Source organism: Gracilinanus agilis, chromosome 1, assembly GCF_016433145.1.
Source record: "Gracilinanus agilis isolate LMUSP501 chromosome 1, AgileGrace, whole genome shotgun sequence".
NCBI lineage: Eukaryota > Metazoa > Chordata > Mammalia > Didelphimorphia > Didelphidae > Gracilinanus > Gracilinanus agilis.
Window position 1 is genome coordinate 214071029 of NC_058130.1, and position 22414 is coordinate 214093442.

Consider the following 22414-nt stretch of genomic DNA (forward strand, 5'->3'; position numbering starts at 1 on the left):
TGAGTTTGATCAGCTTAAGCTGATAAAAGTAGTTTAATTTTCATGTTTCTGATTATTTAAAAATAAAGATTTTTTAAAAGAAGATTTAGAATCTATGCTGTGTTTTGGTTCCAAGGTAGAGTGGTAAAGGGTAGGCAATTGGGATTAAGTGACTTGCCCAGGGTCACACAGCTAGGAAGTGTCTGAGGTCAGATTTGAACCGAGGACTTCCTGTCCTTAGGCCTGGTTCTTTATCCACTGAGCTATAGCTACTCTACTACTGTTTTTTAATCATAGAGTTCAATAGGGATGATTAGAAATGAGTTGATTTGCAGTTAATTACACAAAAAAGTTGATGTCTGGTCAAGTAAGCAAAAGCAACATGAATATGGACGTCGTGTAAAGTAGTGGACAGAACATGAAACTTTGGGGTCATGAGATATGGATCTGATGCTCTACTTTGGAATTTAGCTATACAAACCTGAGTAAGTCACCAGGCCACACACAGCCTTAGCTGGCTCATCTATAAAACAGGAATATGACTCTTTACCTCAAAGGGTTGTTGTGAAGATGACATAACCTTTGGAAACCTTAAAGCATTATGTAATGGCAAGTTATTATGCTTAAAGTTATGCCTAGATAAGGATTCAATGGGAATTGAGCCCTTTGGCTTTAAGTCTTTAAAAAGGAAGCCTGGAAAAAACAGTAGTTTTTAAAAATGTCTGCCAAGTATTAAGAAAAAATACACATTCATCCAGTAGGTATAAAATGGAAAACTTTAATTACATTTTTGAACATAAGATGCCAAATTTTAAATGGTATAATAAATTATTGCAAAATAGACAGAAAAAATGTATTATCTTTTCCTTGGGTCAATATAAATTTGAAAATGTAAGTCTATAAGGCACTTTGGAAAAGAAAGTGCTAAGAAATAATCATTGTGAAACATCTGATAGCTTTAAAAATAAAAGATATTTATTTATTTTTTTATTTTTTATAAGAAAGCAACTAAAATTATATCTTATCCTTTATTTAACACTTCAACACTGTCGATCTAAACATTAATTTTTTCTTCAAAAATGACTGCTTGCATATTAAATTATAATCTGTTGAAAATGGTGAACATTTTACTTGTGACAATTCTCTGATATAAAAGTATTTTTAAAAGTGTGTGGCCTTAACTATTAGTTACATGACACAGAACCTAAGAAATAGCTACAAATCTTCTTGGTTTTGCTACTTTATTAAATTACTGGAATAGAAAATTAATTATAATTAGACTCCTGGTCATTTAAATCTAATCAGTATGATAGTATTATCTCACATATGCATCCAATGCATATTAACATAAAAATAATGTTGGTTTTACTGTCAGTGTGGATAACTGCATTTAATTTTAATTTCAAATTACCCAGAGACTAAAAGTCCTGTGAATAAACTGTATAAATTATACCTGAGTACAGAATCAGCTTAATGGACATTAGTATTGCTTTTAAAGATTATTAAGAAGTTCACAGGAGAATGTGTTTTCCTAGAGTACTGTATGTGCAAAAAAAGAGAGAGAGAACATACTTTTTTTTTTTTTAACACTATAATTTCTTGCTTTCTCTGGATTGTTAGTAAAAAAATAGCTCTGCTTGTAGAATTAAGTACCTTCAACTAATGTCCAAAAAAAGGAGAAATCTGACACTAACCTACAATTCAAAAAATTGCAATAAATCCATTATTTCTAGAATCTTGCATTTAGAGGACACTTCTAGTTGACTGGATGTGTTGCAAAAGCTGTTCACAATAAACTAGAGATCGGTGTTTGTATTTAACAGCTTCAACTTCTTCCATGAGTATGTTTGGGAATAGAATACTTCCTTCCTTTAAAACTCCTATAAAAAAAAAAAGGGAAAAAAAGCAAACCGCTGTTAAAGGAAAAGCCAGAAATCATAAATGAACATTTAAAATATGCCATCTCCTCAATTCAAAATCATCTGTCTTCAAGTGCAAACATAAGCTGTATACATTTAGAATAAAAGGAGAAATCTTTTTGGAATTTTTTAATTACTAATTTATTATATTCATCTAACCATAATAGTACTAGAGAAAATTCTTTTAAATAAAAGTCTTGACAATCCAGGTCCAAAGGACTCGTGATGAAAAATGCTATTCACCTCCACAGAACAAACTGATAAGAGTTTGAATGCAAACCAAAGCATACAATTTTTCACTTTTTTTCCATTTATTTTTTTTCTGTGTTTTCTTTTATAACAGAAGTATGGAAATGCACACATATAATGGATATCAAATTGCTTACTGTCTCAGGGAGGGGGACGGGAAGAGGCCTAGACACAGGAGGCCCTAGGTTCAAATCTGGCACACAGACTTCCTAGCTATGTGACCCTGGGCAATTAACCTTTATTGCCTAGTCCTTACTATTCTTCTGCTTTAGATCCAATACACTGTAATAGTAATAATCCTAAGGTGGAAGGTAAGGTTTTAATTAAAAAAAAAAAAAAGAAAAGAAAAAGAAAAAACCAAAATACTGTTTTTTTAAAAGCCAAGCCAATCAAATTTTAAGATGCTGCTAGTTTTGAAATAAAGAAATAAAAGCTGTCGGGTAAAAATCCTTTGGCAACAAGGAAATGTATCTCTCTGATTGTGAAGGGGTAGGGAAGGAATGAGAGGAATTTGAGGGAAGAAGAAGAAAGAGCAGATTTTATCTACTGACACTAATCTGCCTGAATGACTGGGTCACCTTTATTGTTTTTGACTGATGTGGCCTAAGAGATCCATCAGGAAGCAAAAAACTAAGCATGTACTGATGAAATTATTGCAGTTTTGTATTCTAATAAATTATGACCTAGTGACTTTTTAATGTCAGAAGGCAATAATGAAAGTCTTGAATTCTTGTCTTTCTTTTCCCCCCCCTGAATCCCAAAGTAGCTCTGTTATAATCAGCTATAGGCATACATGATTAAAGAAATTATTATAAAAAATTAATGCTGTCTCATTCTGTGCTGCTAATATTGAAACTCTTCAACATATATTACTTAAGACAAGCAATAACACTAGAAATAGAACAATAAAAAAGAAAATAGTAAGTGAAAAGTACTAGAATGTGAACATTATATTATTTTATTTATTATTATTATTACTACATTATTTTAAATTCTCAGTCATTCAGCTGAAAAACCACCTAGACTGATAATTATGTTTTCAAAATAATTTTCTGCATCTCACATAGCCTGGGACCACACAAGTGTTAGAAGGCCTGGACAGGAATAAGATTTTATTTATCTTTCTTATTCTCTGTGCCTTCCTGATTGCTCCAGGACTATGTCTCAGTTATCTCCTTAGCTGCTCACTAATTTCATTTTAGCAACTTATAGCTGGTTGGACTTAGTGGGATTTCTTACCTAATACTGCATCCTGAATGGTACTATCTGGGTCATCAAGGTGGACCAACAGTTCTTTGTAAAGAAATTGCATATTGCTTTTTAAATAGGATTTCTCATCATCATTTTTGATACATTTAAGCAAGCTAATTAAGGAACTTGTAGCTGCAATTCGTACTTCATTTGAAGAGTCATCCAGACGTTTCAAGAGTTCTAAAAGAAGAAATAAAAAAATTTAAGCAATTATTTTTTTGAAATCACTATAAGTAATCTATTTAACATCCACTATGTTCAAGACATTGTTAGGTTTCATGGAAGACAGAAAAGAAAATGACCCAATCTTTGCCCTCAATAAGTTCATAATCTAATTGAGAAGACATACCTATATCACAAAGAGAAAATTAACAACACAAGGCAGTAAGTGATAAATGCTGAACAAGTTCTGTGTACAAGCATTATACAGATTGTATATTGCACATCTTACATGTGTGTAATACACACATGTAAGCACACACACGTATATACACATTAAGGACTATAACAGTTTGGCTTATATGACTATAGGAGTTTGGGGCATGAATCAGATGTGATTAGGATGCTCCCACCCAGGGAAGATAAAATTTGATGTGATCCATCAAAGAGGAGCAGAAGTTAGGTCAATGTGAGAGATGGGAAAGCCCAAAGCATGCTCAGAGACCATTTGGCTGAGGAAAAGATTTACGTAGGGAATAGTACAGTGATGGTGAACCCAAGGCATGGGTGCCAAAGATGGCGTGCACGCGGGCACACACACACACACACACAGAGCACTCTCTGAGGGCGGCGGCACCACCACCACCACCACCACCACCACCACCACCACCACCACCACCACCGTAGTTTGTTACTAGAAAGGCAGAGGGACTCAGGTGGAGCTGCTTCCCTCCCCCTCTCCACTGTGCCTGATGACATTTTTTCATTTCCCTGCCCCTCTGTCCAGCAGCCCAACTGTGCAATGGGTAAAGTGGGTGGCTCACAGGCAGCAGAGTTGGAGGGGAGCAGAGAGGTCAAACCATTCCCACTGCCCCTCTTTATACTCGCTGAGGACATTCCTCACTTCACCCCCCACCTCTGCCCAGCAGCCCAATGGGAGCACTTCCTCCCTCCCTGTGTGAGGTAAGGGGGTGGTGGTGGGGTGCACCCAGCACTCAGGTGGGGGAAGGACACAGCAGGTAGTCTGGGGGGAGCAGGCATGGCACTCTGTCTGGGGGGTGAGGTGGGGGGGCAGGGCCCAGCACTCTGTCTTTAAAAAGGTTCACCCTCACTGGAATAGTAAATAAAAAGGGTAGAATCCTGGACATGTTGTCAGGGGACCTAAGTTTCACTGACAGCTCAATCACTAATAGCCTCCATTTACTTTGACAAGTTTTTCAGTGGATAGTCTTATAGAGTACTGAATACCTGATAGAAAAAACTGATATGGAAAAAACCGCAAAATTAAAAGTGGTAGGAATAGCCTGCAGAATGATTTAAAAACCAAACCAAACCAAACAAAAAAAACTCCTATCTTCCATCTTAGAATCAATACTGTGTATTGATTCCAAGGCAGAAGAGTGGTAAGGGCTAGGTAATGGGGGTTAAGTGACTTGTCCAGGGTCACACAGCTAAAAAGTGTCAGGCCAGATTTTATGCCAAGCCAGGACCTCCTGTCTCTAGGTCTGCCTCTCAATCCACTTAGTCACCTAGCTACTTCCCAGAATGAAAATTAAAGATATATTATAAACTCAGAGATAAATGAAGAGGGAAAAGAAAATTACTTTTCAACTTTTAGAGAACTATAACTCTTAGCCTTTGTTTCCTTATCTATAAGATGGAAAGATGACTAAATGAGTTCTAAGACCCATTTCTGTTTAAAAATGTCTAAGGGGTCTTATATATCACTCCACTGATTTGCCAAGACTAGGATATTCCCTGTGGTACTTAAAAGATTTTTTTAAATTGTTGTTTTATTGCTTTCCTATTGATGTAGGACTAGGTGGAGAATTCTTAACCAAAGAGGGATGGATAGAGATGATTACAAAAGATAAAAAATGTGAGGATTATCTGTGACAGTGGGATCACACATGTGACTGGTTCCCGAAAGGTTTTTTTTTCCTGTGTGAACTCAAACAGATCAAACCTATGACACTGGTATCCTTAGCACACTGCTCTAATAAGTGAACTGTCCAAGACTAACAGCCTGAGGTCTCAGGAAAAAAAAAAAAAGAATTCTAAGGTTTAAGTGCCCTCTGGTGGCTAGGCACGTGAAAACAGCTGTATATATATCTCATGAAAAAAGATACGTATGTTCTCTTGAGTTGTTTGCATACTGCCTAAAATCATCCTTGGAATTATAATGCATCTTTACTTTTAGAAAATGTCAGTGATTCCTAACATTTCTGATTTAAATGTTTGCTTTCCTGTCCTTAAGCAGTCTCAGAGTGAAGTAGTTTATAAAAATATCCATCAGAAGAAAGAACTCTTATTCATCCACAGGTGATTCCATTTGTAATGAAAATTATTATTCATTATTTACAAAATGGATGATATGACAAAAGGCACTACAATGTGCATTTTTTCATATTTCCCTATCGCCTGAAGTTTTCATTTGTAGTTAAAACAATTAAGTACATCCATGATCTCATTCTATCTCAAAGAACAGAGACTACAAGCCCATTTATTCTCAACCTGTGCTTCTTCTTTTCCATGTTTTTTTCTTCCAAAGGGGGTCCACTCAACATTCTTTAAGTCTCCCCTTTAAATTCTTTAAGATTATATAGTTACCAATACTGCACAGGGGTAGCCTATCTTTTTATCCCTCAATCTATACTTGTGTGAAGAGTGAATCAAACTCTCTTTGTCTATCAATCAGCAACTTTTAAGTTAATCAGTTAAAAACTCAACTAACCCTACTTGGTACCTTATCAGTCACTAAGTTCGAAAAGTCACTTGCTAGAGTAGGTGACAACTCCAGAGGCCACTGCCCCTCCCTGGGTAGTGCTAGGCAAATTGAAAGACTGAGATTGGTTCCCATAAAGTGGGAGACAGGAAGTGATGTGGAAAAAGTACTATAAAAAGTCCTGAATTTGCTGTCCAAGGAACTTTTTGAATCTTCTCCTTTGGAGTTCTTCTTTGGAGTCTCTGCTCCTTTCCTTCTCTTCAAGACTTCTGGCTTGGAGAGATTCCTGCCTTCGTGGCTCTGTGAGGAGAGCCTCTCTGCTCATTGGAGCTTTGGTGGGACACTCCATTCAGCATGAGTTCTGTGGAGAGACTCTTTTCTCAGATCCTGCATCAGCTTGCTGGTGAGTGACTCAGACTCCATGTGGAGATTGGAACTTTGCCGAGGAGTGAACTGAATTTCATTGGATCAGCACTTAGGGTAGTCTAGGCAACTCCCTACCTTTTTCCCTCCCACATTTCATACTTCAACTCTTTCTCTTCCTCATTATAAATAAAAGCTGCTAACAGTTTTTTTCTGGCTTAGGGATAATATTTTGAATTCGGTGACCACAACATTGAATTTATAACTTTCTTATTTAGCCAAAACCCCAATTTAACCCTTACACTTGTATACATGGCCCATCTTCTTTTCTGATCATTTATCTTTGAGGCTTTTTTGATAGCTATTTTCACATTGTTGTCTTCTTCTGAGTTTATGTCTTGGTCTTCCCTGACACCATAGTAACTTTTTATTGTCGAGTTCTTTTTTTGGTTGTTTTTTTATTTTTCCATTCTATTTCTTGACTTTGAACTTCATGTTAAAGTTGGGCTCTGCTAACCTTGGGGTAGGGAAGCACTGTGTCAAGCATCAGTATTCTTTATGTTGCTGTTTTCAGAGCTAGTTTTGTGGGTCTACAAATTTTTGGTACTTCTAAGGTTGTGTTATCCTGGAAGAGGTATAGTCACTGCTTTTTTTTTTTTCTTTAAACCCTTACCTTCCCTCTTAGAATCAACACTGGGTATCGGTTCTAAGGCAGAAGAGTGGTAAGGGCTAGGCAATGGGGGTTAAGTGACTTGCCCAGGCTCACACAGCTAGAAAGTGTCTGAGGTTAGATTTGAACCCAGGACCTCCCATCTCTGGGTCTGACTCTCAATCTACTGAGCCACTCAGCTGCCCCCTAGTCACTGCTTTTTTAGTCTATGATTTGGTCCTTACTCAGGAAGAGCCCCTGGTCCCTTGTAGCCATAAGTGCTAGTACTCCCCTTTGCTTTAGAACTCTGACCAAGGCCTCCTTGTGACCATCTGTGCTCCTTTTTGTCCAGGAACTGAGTATGGGGCTTAGAGTAGTCAATCATTGCTAATTGTATCCAGTGCTAACAAAAGGTCCTCCATAATCTCTTTCTGACCAGTTGTTCTACTCCCCCCCCCACCCCCACCTACTATCTCTGGATTGAGAGCTTCTAGAGCCACTATTGTTGCTGTTGCCACCACTGTGCATGTGGGCTCCAGACAAGCCTCGTATCTGGTATTATAGACTTCCTGCTGACCTCTTAAGATTTCTTAGGCACGAAAAATATCTTAACCTGACCTTTTGTTAGCTTTGCTTTTCCAACATTTTATTTGAGGCATTATTTTAAATTTATATGGAGGGGAATGTTAGGAAAGTTCAGCTGGGTGGTACCTCTAATCTACCAACCATCTCTTTTATTCTTCCAGAAGATCCTTGGAATATGTAGGTCTTTTTCTAAGATTTTTATAGAGATAAGAAAGTACATAAGGAACGAGAGTTATTAATGTCCTTTTGATTGCCTTTTTTGGAGGGAGTAATATTCTCTGTGACCTCTCCCCCCATCATTTCAGGGTTCCTCATATTTAAGATAGCTTGAGAATAATCCCTATGTCCCCAAAATGTTAACTCCAGTATGAATTTCTTCAATATTAAACTAGACTGACCCAGTTCTTCTCATCTTTGTTTTTAATACTATTCTCATTTCCTTTTATGAAACATCATTAAGAGTTAAAATATGGTGGTGCTGTCAATGATGAAGTTAGTTTCTTGAACAAATGTTATATATCTTTTTTTTTGGTTCTCTATTCAATTTCACTTATATACATAAATCCCTCCCATTACTATGTCTCAGTTTTTGAGGTGATATTGCTCACATAATCTTCCATTTTTCTTTTCCTTAATGTTTCACAAATGAGTTTATATTGTAAACCATTTTTAATCATGGTTGTTTCATATCTCCATATGGCAAGATCAAATATTTATTGACTGAGGCAGACCTGACCTCTTTATTATGTGATTTGCTTTATTAAACTTTCATAGGAAATTGTGATAGTCTGTTTCAATGATTTTTTTTATCCATTTTCCATTTTTCAGCATCAACCACTTCTTGGCAAAGGTTAGGCTGGAGTTACTGTAATTATGACCATATCTTCTAATTTTTATTCTTTCTCCTAATACGGTATTGATTTCGAGCTTTCTTCTAATAAGTTGATGGTTCAACTGTACTGAAAGAGCTGACTTGGAAATGGCTTCCACATCAGTAAATCAGGCATTTTCTGTCCATTAAGATATAGTCAATTTTGGTTTTTGTGATATTTAGTGCTTACTATGTCCAGTGACAACTGAATTTTTTCTGAAAGGATGATATGTAGTAGTGATTCCCAAAGTGGGTGCCACCGCCCCCTGGTGGGTGCTGCAGCAATCCAGGGGAGCAGTGATGGCCACAGGTGCATTTATCTTTCCTATTAATTGCTATTAAAATTTTTAAAAAATTAATTTCCAGGGGGCTAAGTAACATTTTTTTCTGGAAAGGGGGCGGTAGGCCAAAAAAGTTTAGGAACCACTGATATATAGTAATGAGATTTTTGCAAGGTTTATAAGCATTTCATCTTTTAATTTCTTAATTCTGAAAAAAAACTGATATTTTTTGCTCTGTGCTCACCTCTGCTCTAATATAATTAACTATAGAGATATGTTGATTTAACAGTTTTGATGATCTTACCGAGTTTTTAGAATTTCTCTGCCTCGTTACCCTTTGCAATAGAAACTAGTTCATTAATTCCAATTATCTGGTTTTTGTCTTTAATTTTCATCACAAATACTACAAATAAGATGACCTTGGAATTATTTTTAATGTGCAGAAAGCAACTGCACCTGCCTATTTTTTTTAGTTTCCTTTCCAAGGAAAGTCATTCTTCCACTTGGTTACTTTTACCTCTGGTTTTACTTTTAGAGAAAATGTCAATATTGATACAGTTTTTAATGGTCAGGTAAGTGGCTCCGTGGTTAAAGATCCTTGCCTACACAGAAGTCCTATATTCAAACATGGTCTCAGATACTTTTGTGTGACTCTGGGCAAATAACTTAATTCTAATTTCCTAGGTCTTGACACTCTTCTGTCATAGCACTGGTACTAACACATAAGACAAGGATTTAAAAAAAAAAAATAAAACCAATGAGAATTAGATATATACTCCTCCATCGAGTCTAGGATTATACAAAGTGATTACCAGAATCCTGAAGAAGCTCTGACTTAAGTCAAAGCTACGCTAAGAAGAAGACACACATGCAGCCTGGTCTCAAAGTAAGAAATAGGGCCCAAGTATAGGTGAGCACAAGAAGATCTTGGAGTCCTACCCACAGTAGGAAACATGGAAATACAGAGTAACCCTGGAGCCCTAGCTTTAGCAGGAGACAGAATCAGACCAGCATGTTGTAAGGTGCTACAACAAGAGACCCAACCTCAGTTGGAGACAGGGTCAAATTAATACCCAGCTCAAACACAAGCTACCTCAGAAGATAGTGCCAGAACAGTGTCAAGGCAGACCATGCCTAAACTACAACCAGGAGACAAGGGCAGACAATTTCTGAAGAAGATGCAATATGATGGTCTTAGCCATCATATTCAAGACCAAATAGGTCCAGCCAACAACATTCAAAGGTACAGGAGAAGCAGAGTTGGACTACAAATCTCTCCAGTGAAGTTAGAGAAATGAGTAAAAAGAAAAAAACATCAAACATAATAAATATCTTGGACTGAGAGAAGTTGAGAGACATATGTAAAATAAAAGAGTTACTCCATGAATTTAGCCTTGGTGAAAAAATGTTTTGGCCATGAGAATTACACGTGCACAGAAGTGCCTAGAAGAAATGAAATGAGATAAAAAATACAATGTTAATGGAAATGACAGCTAGAGTAAAAAGATTGGTAGGGAAAATTAATAACTTAGAAACGAGTAGTAAGTCTTACCCAAGAACTGAACTCCCTGAAACTTAGAATGGGGCCAAACAGAAGGAAATTACTCCATGAAACAATATGATATCTTAAGGTAAAATCAATGGTTTAAAAAAAAAAAAAAGGAATATAAGTATGTGTATGTATAAACAATTAAGCTAGAAAACCAAATTGTATGAAAAATGGAAAAGGATTCACAACTATTGAAGATGAAATAAAGGAAACAATTAGAAAATATTTTGCCCAAATTTTTACCAACAAAAGTTATTTGAACACTTAAAAAAATGTAAAATACCCACATAACACAAGAAATGGATTATTCAAATAGCTCAATAGAGAAATGAAATTGGACAAACAATAAATGAACTTGCAAAGATAAAAATCCCAGGATCAGAAGATTTATAAGTAAATACTATAGAACATTCTGAGAATAATCCATTCAAATATTATGTAAACTTTTGCAAAAATAGGAAAAAGGCCCTTCTAAACCCTTTCTAGGATGCAAACATGGTCTTGATATCTAAGCCAGGGCAAAACAAACGAGAGAAAGAAAACTATAGCATGTATCCAATGAACACTGACATAAAAATATTGAATAAAAATTAGGAAAGAGGTTAGAACATATTAAAAAGATTGTATTTATTACTAGGTTGGGTTTTTACCAGAAATACATGGTTAGTTTGACACAAGGCAAATTATAAACATAATATATGCTCAACAGCAAAAAAATCAAAACCATGATTACATAAATAGGCATTGAAAATTTTTAATAAAATCAACAGGCTTTTCTGTTAAAAACTCTAGAAAGCTAGGAATAAATAGATCTTTCCTTAATACAGTAAATCATATCGATCCCAAATCAAGAGGAAACATTTTACATAAAGGAGAAAAATTCCAATAAGATATGGGGCAAAGCAAGGAAGCAAGGATGACCATGATCACCACTACTATTTAACATACTTGACTTAAAACAAAAAAGGTAATCTCATAAATAAATTAAGAGGGAAAGGAACAAATTACCTTTCAGATCAATGGATGGAAGAAAAGTCAATGACCAAGCAAACATTAGAAAGGACTATAGAAAACAAATGGACAATTTTGATTACATAAAATTTAAAATATTTTCACAAAGAAATACTAATGGACAAAATTGGGAAAATACTTGTTGTAAATTTCTCTCATGTCCAAATTATATAAGGAACTGATTCATATATATAAGAATAAGAATCATTCCCCAGTAGCTAAATGGTTGATGGATGGTTTTCAAGGGAAAAAAGCGAAGCTACAAACAGCCATATGAAAAAATGATCTAAATGACTACTAATTAAGAAGATTGCAAAATAAAACAGCTTTGATGTTTTAGCTCACATCCATCATCAGATTGACATGGGTGACAAGAAAGGACAATTATTGGAGGGGCTTTGGGAAAAGAGGCACATTGATGATGGAGCTGTGAATTAGTCTTGTTATTCTGGAAAGCAATTTGGAACTATGCCCCCAGCAGTTACTAAAGTGTATGCCTTTTGACTTAGTGACACCACTATTGGGCCTATATCCCAAAGAGATCAAAGAAAGAAAAGGGTCCCTATGTGTAAACATATTTATAATAGCTCTTTTTGATACAGCAAAGAACTGGAAACTGAGGGGATGCCCATCTCCTGAAAAATGCTAAGCAAACTATAGTATGTAAATATGAAGAACTATTATTGCACTATAGGAAATAATGAAAGGATAGCTTGAGAGAAAACTGGGAAGACTCACATAAACAGATGTAGAATGAAGAAAGCAAAATTAGAAAAATTTATATAACATAAAGAGAAACTAGCTTTAAAAGGTTTGAAAACTTTGACCAGTGCATTGACTAGTCATTATTCTAGAGGACTGATGAGGACTTGACAGAGAGGTGATGGACTGAAGATACAGAATAAGGCATACCCTTTCTAACAGGGCCAATGTGGGAATCTTTTTTGCTTGATTATACATATTTTAAGAGCTTTGTTTTTTATTTTTGTTCTAATGGGGGTAGGGTGCAAGGGACAGGGGGAGTTAGGGAGAAGGCATCAAAAACAAAAAAAACAAATATGAGAAAAAAGATAGGGTCATTGAAGCATCTTTTAAAAAATATATATACACACAGAAGGAAACAGAAAGAAGGCCAGAAAGAATCACAGACAAGCAGGTTAGCTTTTAAAATTACAGACTGGATTTATTATATTTTTTAAAAGAAAAGTAAGTTGCCTATAATAGACATGTATTTTCAGGTATTTCCTGTAATTTCATGTGTTAAGATTAAGGAAAACATATGAATTCATAAAGTGAAATAAGACCTAAGGATACAATGACCATAATGTAAATAAAAACACCATTTTGAGCTATCAGAACTCAGATGCAATGACTAAATTTGGCTCCAGAGGACTGATGATGGAACACACTTCTCTTGATAGAGAGATGACAGGTAATGCATATAGAATAATGCATTAGCTATTAGATATAGTTACTGTTTCAGATTTTGCTTAACTGATTTATTTGTTACAATTAAGGATTCTATGTATGTATGTTGTAGGGAGGAAAGTATGCTGGGAAATAAGAGCAATATTAGAAACAAAAAGTATCAATAAACTAAAAGTTTGCAACATGTTTTCATTACAATTAGATACAATCAAGAATTATAATATGATCAACTACAAAATGAATTTACTTTGGTGGGGAAATAAGTCCTACCTGGATAAATCTTGATGAATTTATCTGGATCAATTGTGTCAGTACAGGCCTTTAAAAATATGTTAATAATACGGCATGACATTAATCGAGTCATTTTAGAATCTTCTTCCAGTGTATTAATAATTTGAGGCATCAATACTTCTTGTATTTCCATTATCTGCAGTCAATAAGAAATACAAAGATTAACTTCTAATTCAAAATTGAAACTAACCCTATTGACAAGAACATTATATCAAAGATCTGCCATACAGTATGCATGCTTATGAATATAAAATGAAACATATGGTCTTTATGTAAAATTTAATGAATATTTAGTCATTTCTAACTTTCCCTCCCATGATGCAAATATTTACTTAAATTTTTATTTTTGTTGAATCTAGATAGTTATTGTCCATAGTACAATTCACCCTCTTTTTATAATTAACCATGTAGCAATATTGAAAAAGGAATTATAACGGGATTACTCAAACCTGTATTTTTTCTTCCAACTGGTATCTTGGCAATACTTTTTACTTTGAAATATTCACTTCTGGGGGCAGCTGGGTAGCTCAGTGGATTGAGAGCCAGGCCTAGAGATAGGAGGTCCTAGGTTCAAATCTGGCCTCAGACACTTTCCAGTTGTGTGACCTTGGGCAAGTCACTTGATCCCCATTGCCTAGCCCTTACCCCTCTTCTGTCTTGGAGCCATTATACAGTATTGACTCCAGATGGAAGGTAAGGGTTTTTATTTAAAAAAAAAAAAAAAAAAAAAAAAGGGAAAGAAAAGAAATATTTGCTTCTTTGGTATACCACAAGATGGTGCTCATGCATTATAAGGATATTTTAAAATAACTTTTTTGCTCCTTATGTGTTTTGTTAATTCAGCAAAAGTTATACACTTGAAGCAGTAACAGAAATTTAGTATTTTTAATAATTATTTGATTTTTTCCCCAACTAACGATTAGTTGAAAGCATTTTCCCAGTAATGTTATATCTATGAAAGTCTATGATACCAATTATACAAATATGGTTAAATTTTAATTACAAAAAACTTGGAGTCTGCATAATCTTAGAGTTTTACTTAGAATACCAACTTGCCCAGAATCATATGGCTTCTATGCATCACAGGCAAAACTTTTAAACAACCTACTCTTCAATCTGCCTCTGTATCCATTACACCAAAGATGTCAAACTGGAAGCCTATGGGTAGCACATGGCCTGTAAAACTTGGGAGCGCTGCCAGAACCAGATTAAAATGTAGTTGGGAAATGTTTAACAAATAAAAATACAATGCAAAATGGATAAAGGTTTTCTAAGTCAAAACGCAGCCACACACAAAATAAATTTAAATTAAAAAACAACCTTTGTCAAAGAGGTAAAACCTTAGAAAAATTAAATAATTCTTCTTAAATATCTGTGATTACCAAAGTAATGTGAACTTTATTGACTAGCTTTCTCCTATTTCCATATTTTGTGTTATTTTAAGTTTCTATCTTGCTTTCAACATAGCTCCAGGTTAACAATTTTTTTTCTTCTTTTCCAAATATTTTTTCCTTGTTGATATATTTTACAATAAGGAAGGTTACTAAACTTAACTACAGATAATTTAGTTGATTAAAATATAAGTTGAATTTTCTGAATTCATTATAAATACTGATGTTTTTCACGAGCAGAAATTTTTAACTGTATCTGTTCAAAGCTTCTCCTTACAGTGCTTTTACATTTAATAAGGCTTGAATTTTTTTTTTTGGCCATTATGGATGTTTTCTTACATATGCTTTACAAATGATTTGAGAATTATACCTGTTTTGATGAAAGTATCTCACTGTGAATAAGAGCCCAAAGGCACGATACAGCTGTAGTGCGAATGGCACCTGCAGTTCTTCCAGCATGCCACTCCAGATTAGGAACCAATATGTCTTTTATCACTGTCTCAAGGTAGTCATGAAACTCCCTAAAACCAAATGAGAAAGCAAATAAAAGGGGTAAACAGTTACTACTTTAAAGGAGGGAAACATCCTAATTTATACGTAGCAAAAGCAAAAACAGAAAAAGGGAGTGGAATTCTTAATACAGTATTACACTGACCAGACTTGAAGAAATAAAGTTGATCCTACTCCTTCAGTGGCTGCCTATTTTTAGGAAGGAAGGAATGTTGGCCCATCCCTTCATGTGCTCAGAACTACTCTTAAGCCCACTTAAAAGAAGATGTAGCTAGTGCAAGAAAAGGGCCATCAAAAGCACATAACTCTTATTTTTTGGCTGCAAAAGAAACCAAGAGCCATTTTGCCTATGGCAATTGGGAAAAGTGTCTTTAAAACAGCAGGTGACTGCTTTTCAGTCAAAGGTAGAGAATCTAAGTATGTTCATAGGAAGTTTTTCCCAACCCTCACTCCCAATAAACTAAGGAATTTATTTATGATTGTATCACAGAAAACAGAAAACACAAAATTCATATATATATATATATATATATATATAAAAGTATATATATATATACTTTTTAAAAAAGGAAACACATTCACAAGTTCCATTTTAAACATCAGCATCAAAAGAAAAAGAAAAAAAGAAGGGTCTATATAATCACTGGATTACCAATAAGTAGAATGGGTTTTGAGGGTACTAATGTACAAATATATAAAATATATAAGTATAGACAACAGGATGGTTGATTTAGTTGAGGTAAACAATTTGATGACATAAGCTTTCTAAAAAAGCTGTTCACTTTTCAAAAGTTGGTAAATCAATGTACCACATAAACAGTTCAAAGCTCCCAAGTTCAAAACCACATACAGCAACTTTCAAAAGAAAAAAAAAATTTTAAACCCTTAGAATCAATACTACATATTGTAGAAAAATAGATAAAGGTAATGGAGACACCAGGGATATTATAATAAGTCCAAATGATTGTGGGTACACATACACTGGGTTGTTGGAGAGACTAGACCAGGTTGGGAGACCAGAGCAGCTAAGCTGCTCCTAACTGACAAAAGGACTGTTGACCAACTGCCACCCCTGGGCCAGAGGCTTTGAATCCAGCAGACAAGGTAAAGGTTATAACAAGTTTAATTATGTTAACTAAAAGGTGGGATAGGGATGTCTACTTTAAAACCTTAAAACCTAATGACAAAAACCACAGGGAAAGGGGAGGATTTTCCTACTCTAATCTAAAGATCTATGCAGGCAGGGCAGTAATGGAGTCTCTGAGTGACTGCCTTAGACCTGGACCTGCCAGGCGTGAGCAGCACAGCTAAGGGTTGATGTGGCTTTGGGGTTCTCACTGTAATCCACTGATGATCTCTGGATGCCAAGAGCCAAGGTGGTCTCAGGTACCAAGTTGAGAGGGTGTGCTTGAGACACTGTCCACCAGATCCCAAACTTCTCCTCCTCCCTTGGTACAGCAATGAAGACCTTGTCCTCTTTGCTAGATACCACCACCACACAGGACCCCAGGGAAATCAGGATGCAGGGTGTCCTTTACTCTGAGATCTCCCAGGGCTAACCACAGTTTGTGTTAACCCCTAATGGAGTCCCTCTCAGAGCACAAGTCACTTCTTCCTGCTCCTTCATTCCATCTTGGAATTCCCAGCTCCAGCTCCTTCCTGCTAGGTACACCTTAATTCTTAATTACTAACTAATCTAATCTTCCTCACAACAGTATTGATCCAAGGGAGAAAAGTGGTAAGGGCTAGGTAATGGGGGTTAAGCAATTTGCCTAGGGTCACACAGCTGAGAAGTGTCTGAGGCCAGATTTGAACCTAGGACCTCCAGTCTCTAAGCCTGTCTCCCAATCCACGGAGCTATTCAGCTGCTCCCCAAATTTTCTTTAGTGAAAGAATATATCTCCTAGCAACAACAGAGTTCTCGATATGAAATGGACCTTCAATTGCCTTTGATGCCTACAGAAACTTCTTTCAAGAGTTAATTCTATTACACAGATTCCCTACTGCCTCCCTAGTATTAAACTATTACTAGATATTCTCTTAAGACTTAAAATATGGAAGAAAATTTTTCAGAAATCATAGATGTACATTTAAAGCTCTAGAAATATTTTGTATTTATAAAATGAAAATGAATTCTTTATTAAGACACTGATCTATATTTCTTACTCCATTTTGCAACATTAAAAACATTTATATAATTATTAAATTGCTTTCTTATTTTGTTTTTGTTTTTTTTTTTAAACCCTTGTACTTCGGTGTATTGTCTCATATGTGGAAGATTGGTAAGGGTGGGCAATGGGGGTCAAGTGACTTGCCCAGGGTCACACAGCTGGGAAGTGGCTGAGGCCGAGTTTGAACCTAGGACCTCCTGTCTCTAGGCCTGACTCTCACTCCACTGAGCTACCCAGCTGCCCCCTTATTTTGGTTTTAATACCTCTTTCCCCAGCAGATGGCATTTCAGAATCAATAATGAAGCCACACAAAATTTTTGAAAAGGATTTTCTGGTTTAACATGATTTATAGATTTTTAATTAAATTTTTAACATTTTAATTTTTAAGCTGGGCTATCATTTCCTACAGAAAGATTTAAAGGAAGAATTCTCTTTTAGTATTGCTTAAAATTTAATTGTGTATGGTAATCTACATAAAGTGATTCTTAAGAAATGCATCAAAGTTTGATGGAAACATATGAAAGTTTTTTGCTGTGCCACAATGACATGTTCTCTCATGATTATTTTTTCTAAATGTTTTATATTTAATGTCAGTGAGCCAAACTAGAAATAACATAAAGATAAAACCATCAGAAAAAGAAGTATAATGGGTCACCCAGAAGTTACTTTAACAAGGTAAACCCTATAAATCTGAATTGACAAAATGTAGAAAGAAAACAAGCAAATTACTTTCAAATAATTAATTTTATTATCTACAGGAAAATGTACTTCTGTTCACAGGACCAACCAACCAGGGGCTCTAGAGTATCTTTGGCATACCCTAAAATGAAAAAGTATGCCAAGTAAAATTTTCTACCCATCTTTCCTAAAATTAGTCATTATACTTTTATCAGGTTTGTTGTGTTTGAAAGAAGAAAGTCCATCAAAATGGTATATCATTCCTTTAAATCATTCAAACCACATGATGACAAGCAATCTTTTTTTAGAAGGATTTTTAAAATGTTGAGGTTGACACTGAGTTCTCAATTTTTAATCAAAGTTTAAGAAGAGGTTAAGCCACTAATGGTGACTCCCTAATGATTTGTCTTTGTTCCTGGCTCCATTCCTTTTGCTTCTTCTGTCCCATGTATGTGTTTCTAAATGAAATATTTGGCACTAGCAGAAAGGTCAGTCAGATAGAGATGATAAATTAAATATAAAAATATAAATATATGTATAATTACAAAGCAGCCCCCAGGAGTCTCACTTCACTCAGACCAATTCTTCATAAAGGATACAGAGAAATTCAATGCTGCAACTGTAAGTACCTGCTACTATGCTACTTAGTGTAGCAGAATCTGGAAGATTTACTAAGTTTAGATAAGACACCAGATTCCTGACCTCATAGAACATATCTTAATAAAGATAATCTCCTCTGTCAAATCAATAATAGGAGTACTAGTAATTCAATTTAACTTCTACATTTATTAAAAGCTTATTAGATGCAAAGCACCGAGGACTGCAAATACCACTCTAAACAAGTGCAGATTTCCCTAGGGCAGAGCTGGTTGGCCAGAGTTAAGAATGAATTTTACATTTCAAAATATAAGAAGACCAAAAGAATAACCATTTTTAGCTGCCAGCTATACAACAACATGTGGTGGGCTAATTGTGGCCCTCAGGCTCATAGTTTGCCAACCTGGGGATATAGAATCATAGATTTAGGACTGGCAGGTCCTCAGAAACCCCTCTAGTCCAACCCCCTTATTTACAGATGAAAAAGCTAGGGTCCAAAGAGATTAATTTGAGATCATCTAGAATCAGAATTGGAACCCAAGTCCTCTGACTAAATCCAGAATTCTTACCACCTCACCAGAAAGGTAAATACAAGATGATTTAAGGAGGGCCATTGATGACTAGGGAAAGGACAGAAGACTTCATGAAGGATGTAGTACCATAGCTGAATCTTGATGAAAGATTCTGAAGAGCAAAAGGCAGAGCCTGTTCTTAGGCATGAAGCTTCTTGTATAAATGTAGGAAAGCAGAAAGAAGATAGAATACTGCTGCTGAGTTCAAGGCACTGCTAAGAGTCTGGTATGGCTACAATGTAGAGTGTATAAAGGAGTATAATGTACAGTAAGGTTGAAAGGAATATCAGTCACCAAATAAGAAGAAGCAAATATAACTCGATTAGAATTTTTTAAAAATTTACAAAGGAAAAGCAAAAGTAATATTTGCCAGCATGAAAAAAAATTGTTTTTGGTATTTGGTTATGCTTGTTTGCTTATTTACAAGGTTAAATATGATATATATATATATATATGTATATATACATACACACACACACACACACATATAAATATATAAATAAAGGTTTTGCACATAAAGATGTCTACTTATAGGAAGAAAGTCCACCTAGATACTCTCTAGATGGACAAATGAGGCCAAATCTTTACTAATTAAACCATTCCAAAATGGGTATAAATTATTAGATTCTTTAAAGGTTTTAAAAGGCAATTTATTCCTTTCAAAACGCCAGAAGATTTTTTTCATAATCTCACACACACACAAAATGTTAAAACACCCAATATTTAGCATGTTGACATTTCTTAGTAATTTTATTTTTGCTACTGCCTACATGTGAAAGATCACTACTAGGGAGCAAAGCCAGTGATCAGGGCGTGTTATTGCTGTAAGACCAAAGAACAGGAGATTGATAAAATACAAAAACGAAAAGAAAAATTCTCCCTTCAGTGGTTGGTCTCTATTTCAGGAGATATGATATGATGTCATGGTTGTTATCAACATAGCTAAACCTAAGTAAAACCAGTTAAGCTTACTTTTTACACACTGATAAAAATTTCCATATATAGTATCAATGAACAAGTTGTCAGTCACTTTTATAGATTTTTTAAAAATCACATTTCTGTGAGTTTTTTTTTTCTTTTACATTAGCCTGGGTAAATGAGTACTCTGTTCTTATGGTTCTGTCTTCTTGGCTTTGTATTATAAATCATTAAGGTTTTTCCAAATTTCTTTACATTCTTTTTTCATTCTTAATCAGGTTGTAGTACTCTATAATATTAATTTATTATATATTTGTCCATTTTCCAACTATTGAATATTAAGGTTGTTTCTAATTTCTCTGAAATTACAAATATTGCAGGTATTTTTGAACAGAGTTCTTTCTTTTTGATAATCTAAAGCTCAAAAGTCTGACCATGACACTGCCTTCCTCCCTAATTTATTCCTCCCAGACATTTCGAGAAAATGAATGAAGATATTCCTTCTATCATTTCCTTCCACCCCTTCCCTCCACATTTGTTTCTGTGTTTTGAAAGAGCAAGTGTCTCCTTTGAAGTAGCAGGAAAAACAAATGACCAGGAATTCCAAGACCTGAGGTTAAATCTTGCTGTGTTACTTATCTGTGTGGCCTCAAGGTGAATCATTTCCTTTTTCTGGCCCCCAGTTTTCTCAACTACAAAATTATAGGTTTGAACTAGATGATCTCTAAATTCTACTGCTTTCTCTAGCATCCTATGGCACTATAATGGGAAGTTATCTCTAGAGCAAAGTAACTAAAGTTGAAACGCAAAGGACTTAAGATTCAAAATCTTCAGAAGCTACTTAACTATCTCTTGGATAAAATATAAACTCTTCAATTTGGCATCTAAATCTCTTTAAAATTTTATATTTATGATTACAGACATTATATTACAATTTCAGATACTTCAAATGACTCCTTTTCATGTACATTGGCCTACTAGATGTTTTTTGAATCTAGTATTCTATTTCCAATCTCTGCTACTTATGATACCTCGCTTCCTTCAAGGGAATATCTTTATATTCTCTAGTAGAATGTGGGGCCAGGGCCATTTTCATCTGTCCTTGTGTCCCTAACAACTCTATAGAACACATAACAGGCACTTAATAAAGGTTTGCTTGCTTCCTGAATAATACTCTCAGGGGATATTCTCAATAACTGGGTCAAAGGGGCTTACTGCCAGATTGTTTTCCAAAAAAAAAAAAACAACCAACAACAAACTAATTTACAATTAATTCTTAGGCACCTATTTTGTATTTATACTTTTGTGATCCTAAAAGGTAAAATAAGATGCACTCTAAACTTTCTGTTTTCCTTTCTTGGATTCAAATATAACTGACACTTTCCCTAAAACAACTCTAATTCAAATTACTCAAAATGTGTGTGATAACTCCTTACCAAAGAAACTTTATAGAAGGCTTCTTGTGGAAAGCTACCTCAGTTTTAAAACTCATTACTTTGAAGAATTTAAATCTGTTTTCATGTGGAATTCCTGGGTATGGAAGAATTCAAAAGACTTTTTTGTTTCTTTGCTGAAGTGCAGAAAAGCACAATAACTAGAAGGTAATCAAAGATTTGAATATATTAATGATATGATTATGATTACTAGGTCCTGAAAAGTCTCAACTGAACTTTGCCATTACAGAATATATTATCTATATTAATATCTATCCATAAAGGGGATGCTTGCCAAAATAAAATGTTAATATCTTTTTATGGCCTCTTCTAAGCCTTGAAGTTTTTGCAGGCAAGCAGGAAACAAAATTTCCTACACTATGACTGGGCTGGCTAGCTGCCCAACAGCAGAGAAGAGAGTAATGTTAAAATCAAAGGAGTTTGAATGACCAAATTATTTCCATATGAAGCCTTATAATACATTAAAAACTTTGAAATGACTCTACTTCGATAGACTTATCTATCACTTTTGAAGAGAAAAATTTCTTTGCCTGTAGAACTTCAGATTTCTGGAAACAAAAATATCAGCAAATATGTTTACAAAAACACCTCTAGTTCACCTACTATTCCAAGTATATTAAAGACTGAATATATTAGCTATGTTGAATACAATTAGCTAATACTTGGAAAGAAAATAACTAAAACTATAAAATGTATGAACAAATAAAACTATTAAGAGCCATGATTAGTAGAGAAGAAAAAAAAATGTTCAGAAAGGGAATGCTAGGTTCCAGGCCCAACTCTGCCCTGTGGCCACATGTGTCTCTTATAACT

General features: G+C 34.9%; 1 protein-coding gene across 1 annotated transcript in view; it reads right to left on the reverse strand.

The window, feature by feature from the left end:
* Positions 1–785: 785 nt before the first annotated feature.
* DNAAF5 (dynein axonemal assembly factor 5) overlaps positions 786–22414 on the reverse strand; it is a 73127-nt gene continuing 51498 nt past the window's right edge. The window contains exons 10-13 of the mRNA XM_044660112.1: positions 15072–15222; positions 13290–13446; positions 3387–3578; positions 786–1859 (exon numbers count right to left, since the gene is read on the reverse strand). Of these exons, the coding sequence (XP_044516047.1) occupies positions 1723–1859; positions 3387–3578; positions 13290–13446; positions 15072–15222 (637 nt within the window). The 3' untranslated portion in view covers positions 786–1722. The remainder of the gene's footprint in view (positions 1860–3386; positions 3579–13289; positions 13447–15071; positions 15223–22414) is intronic.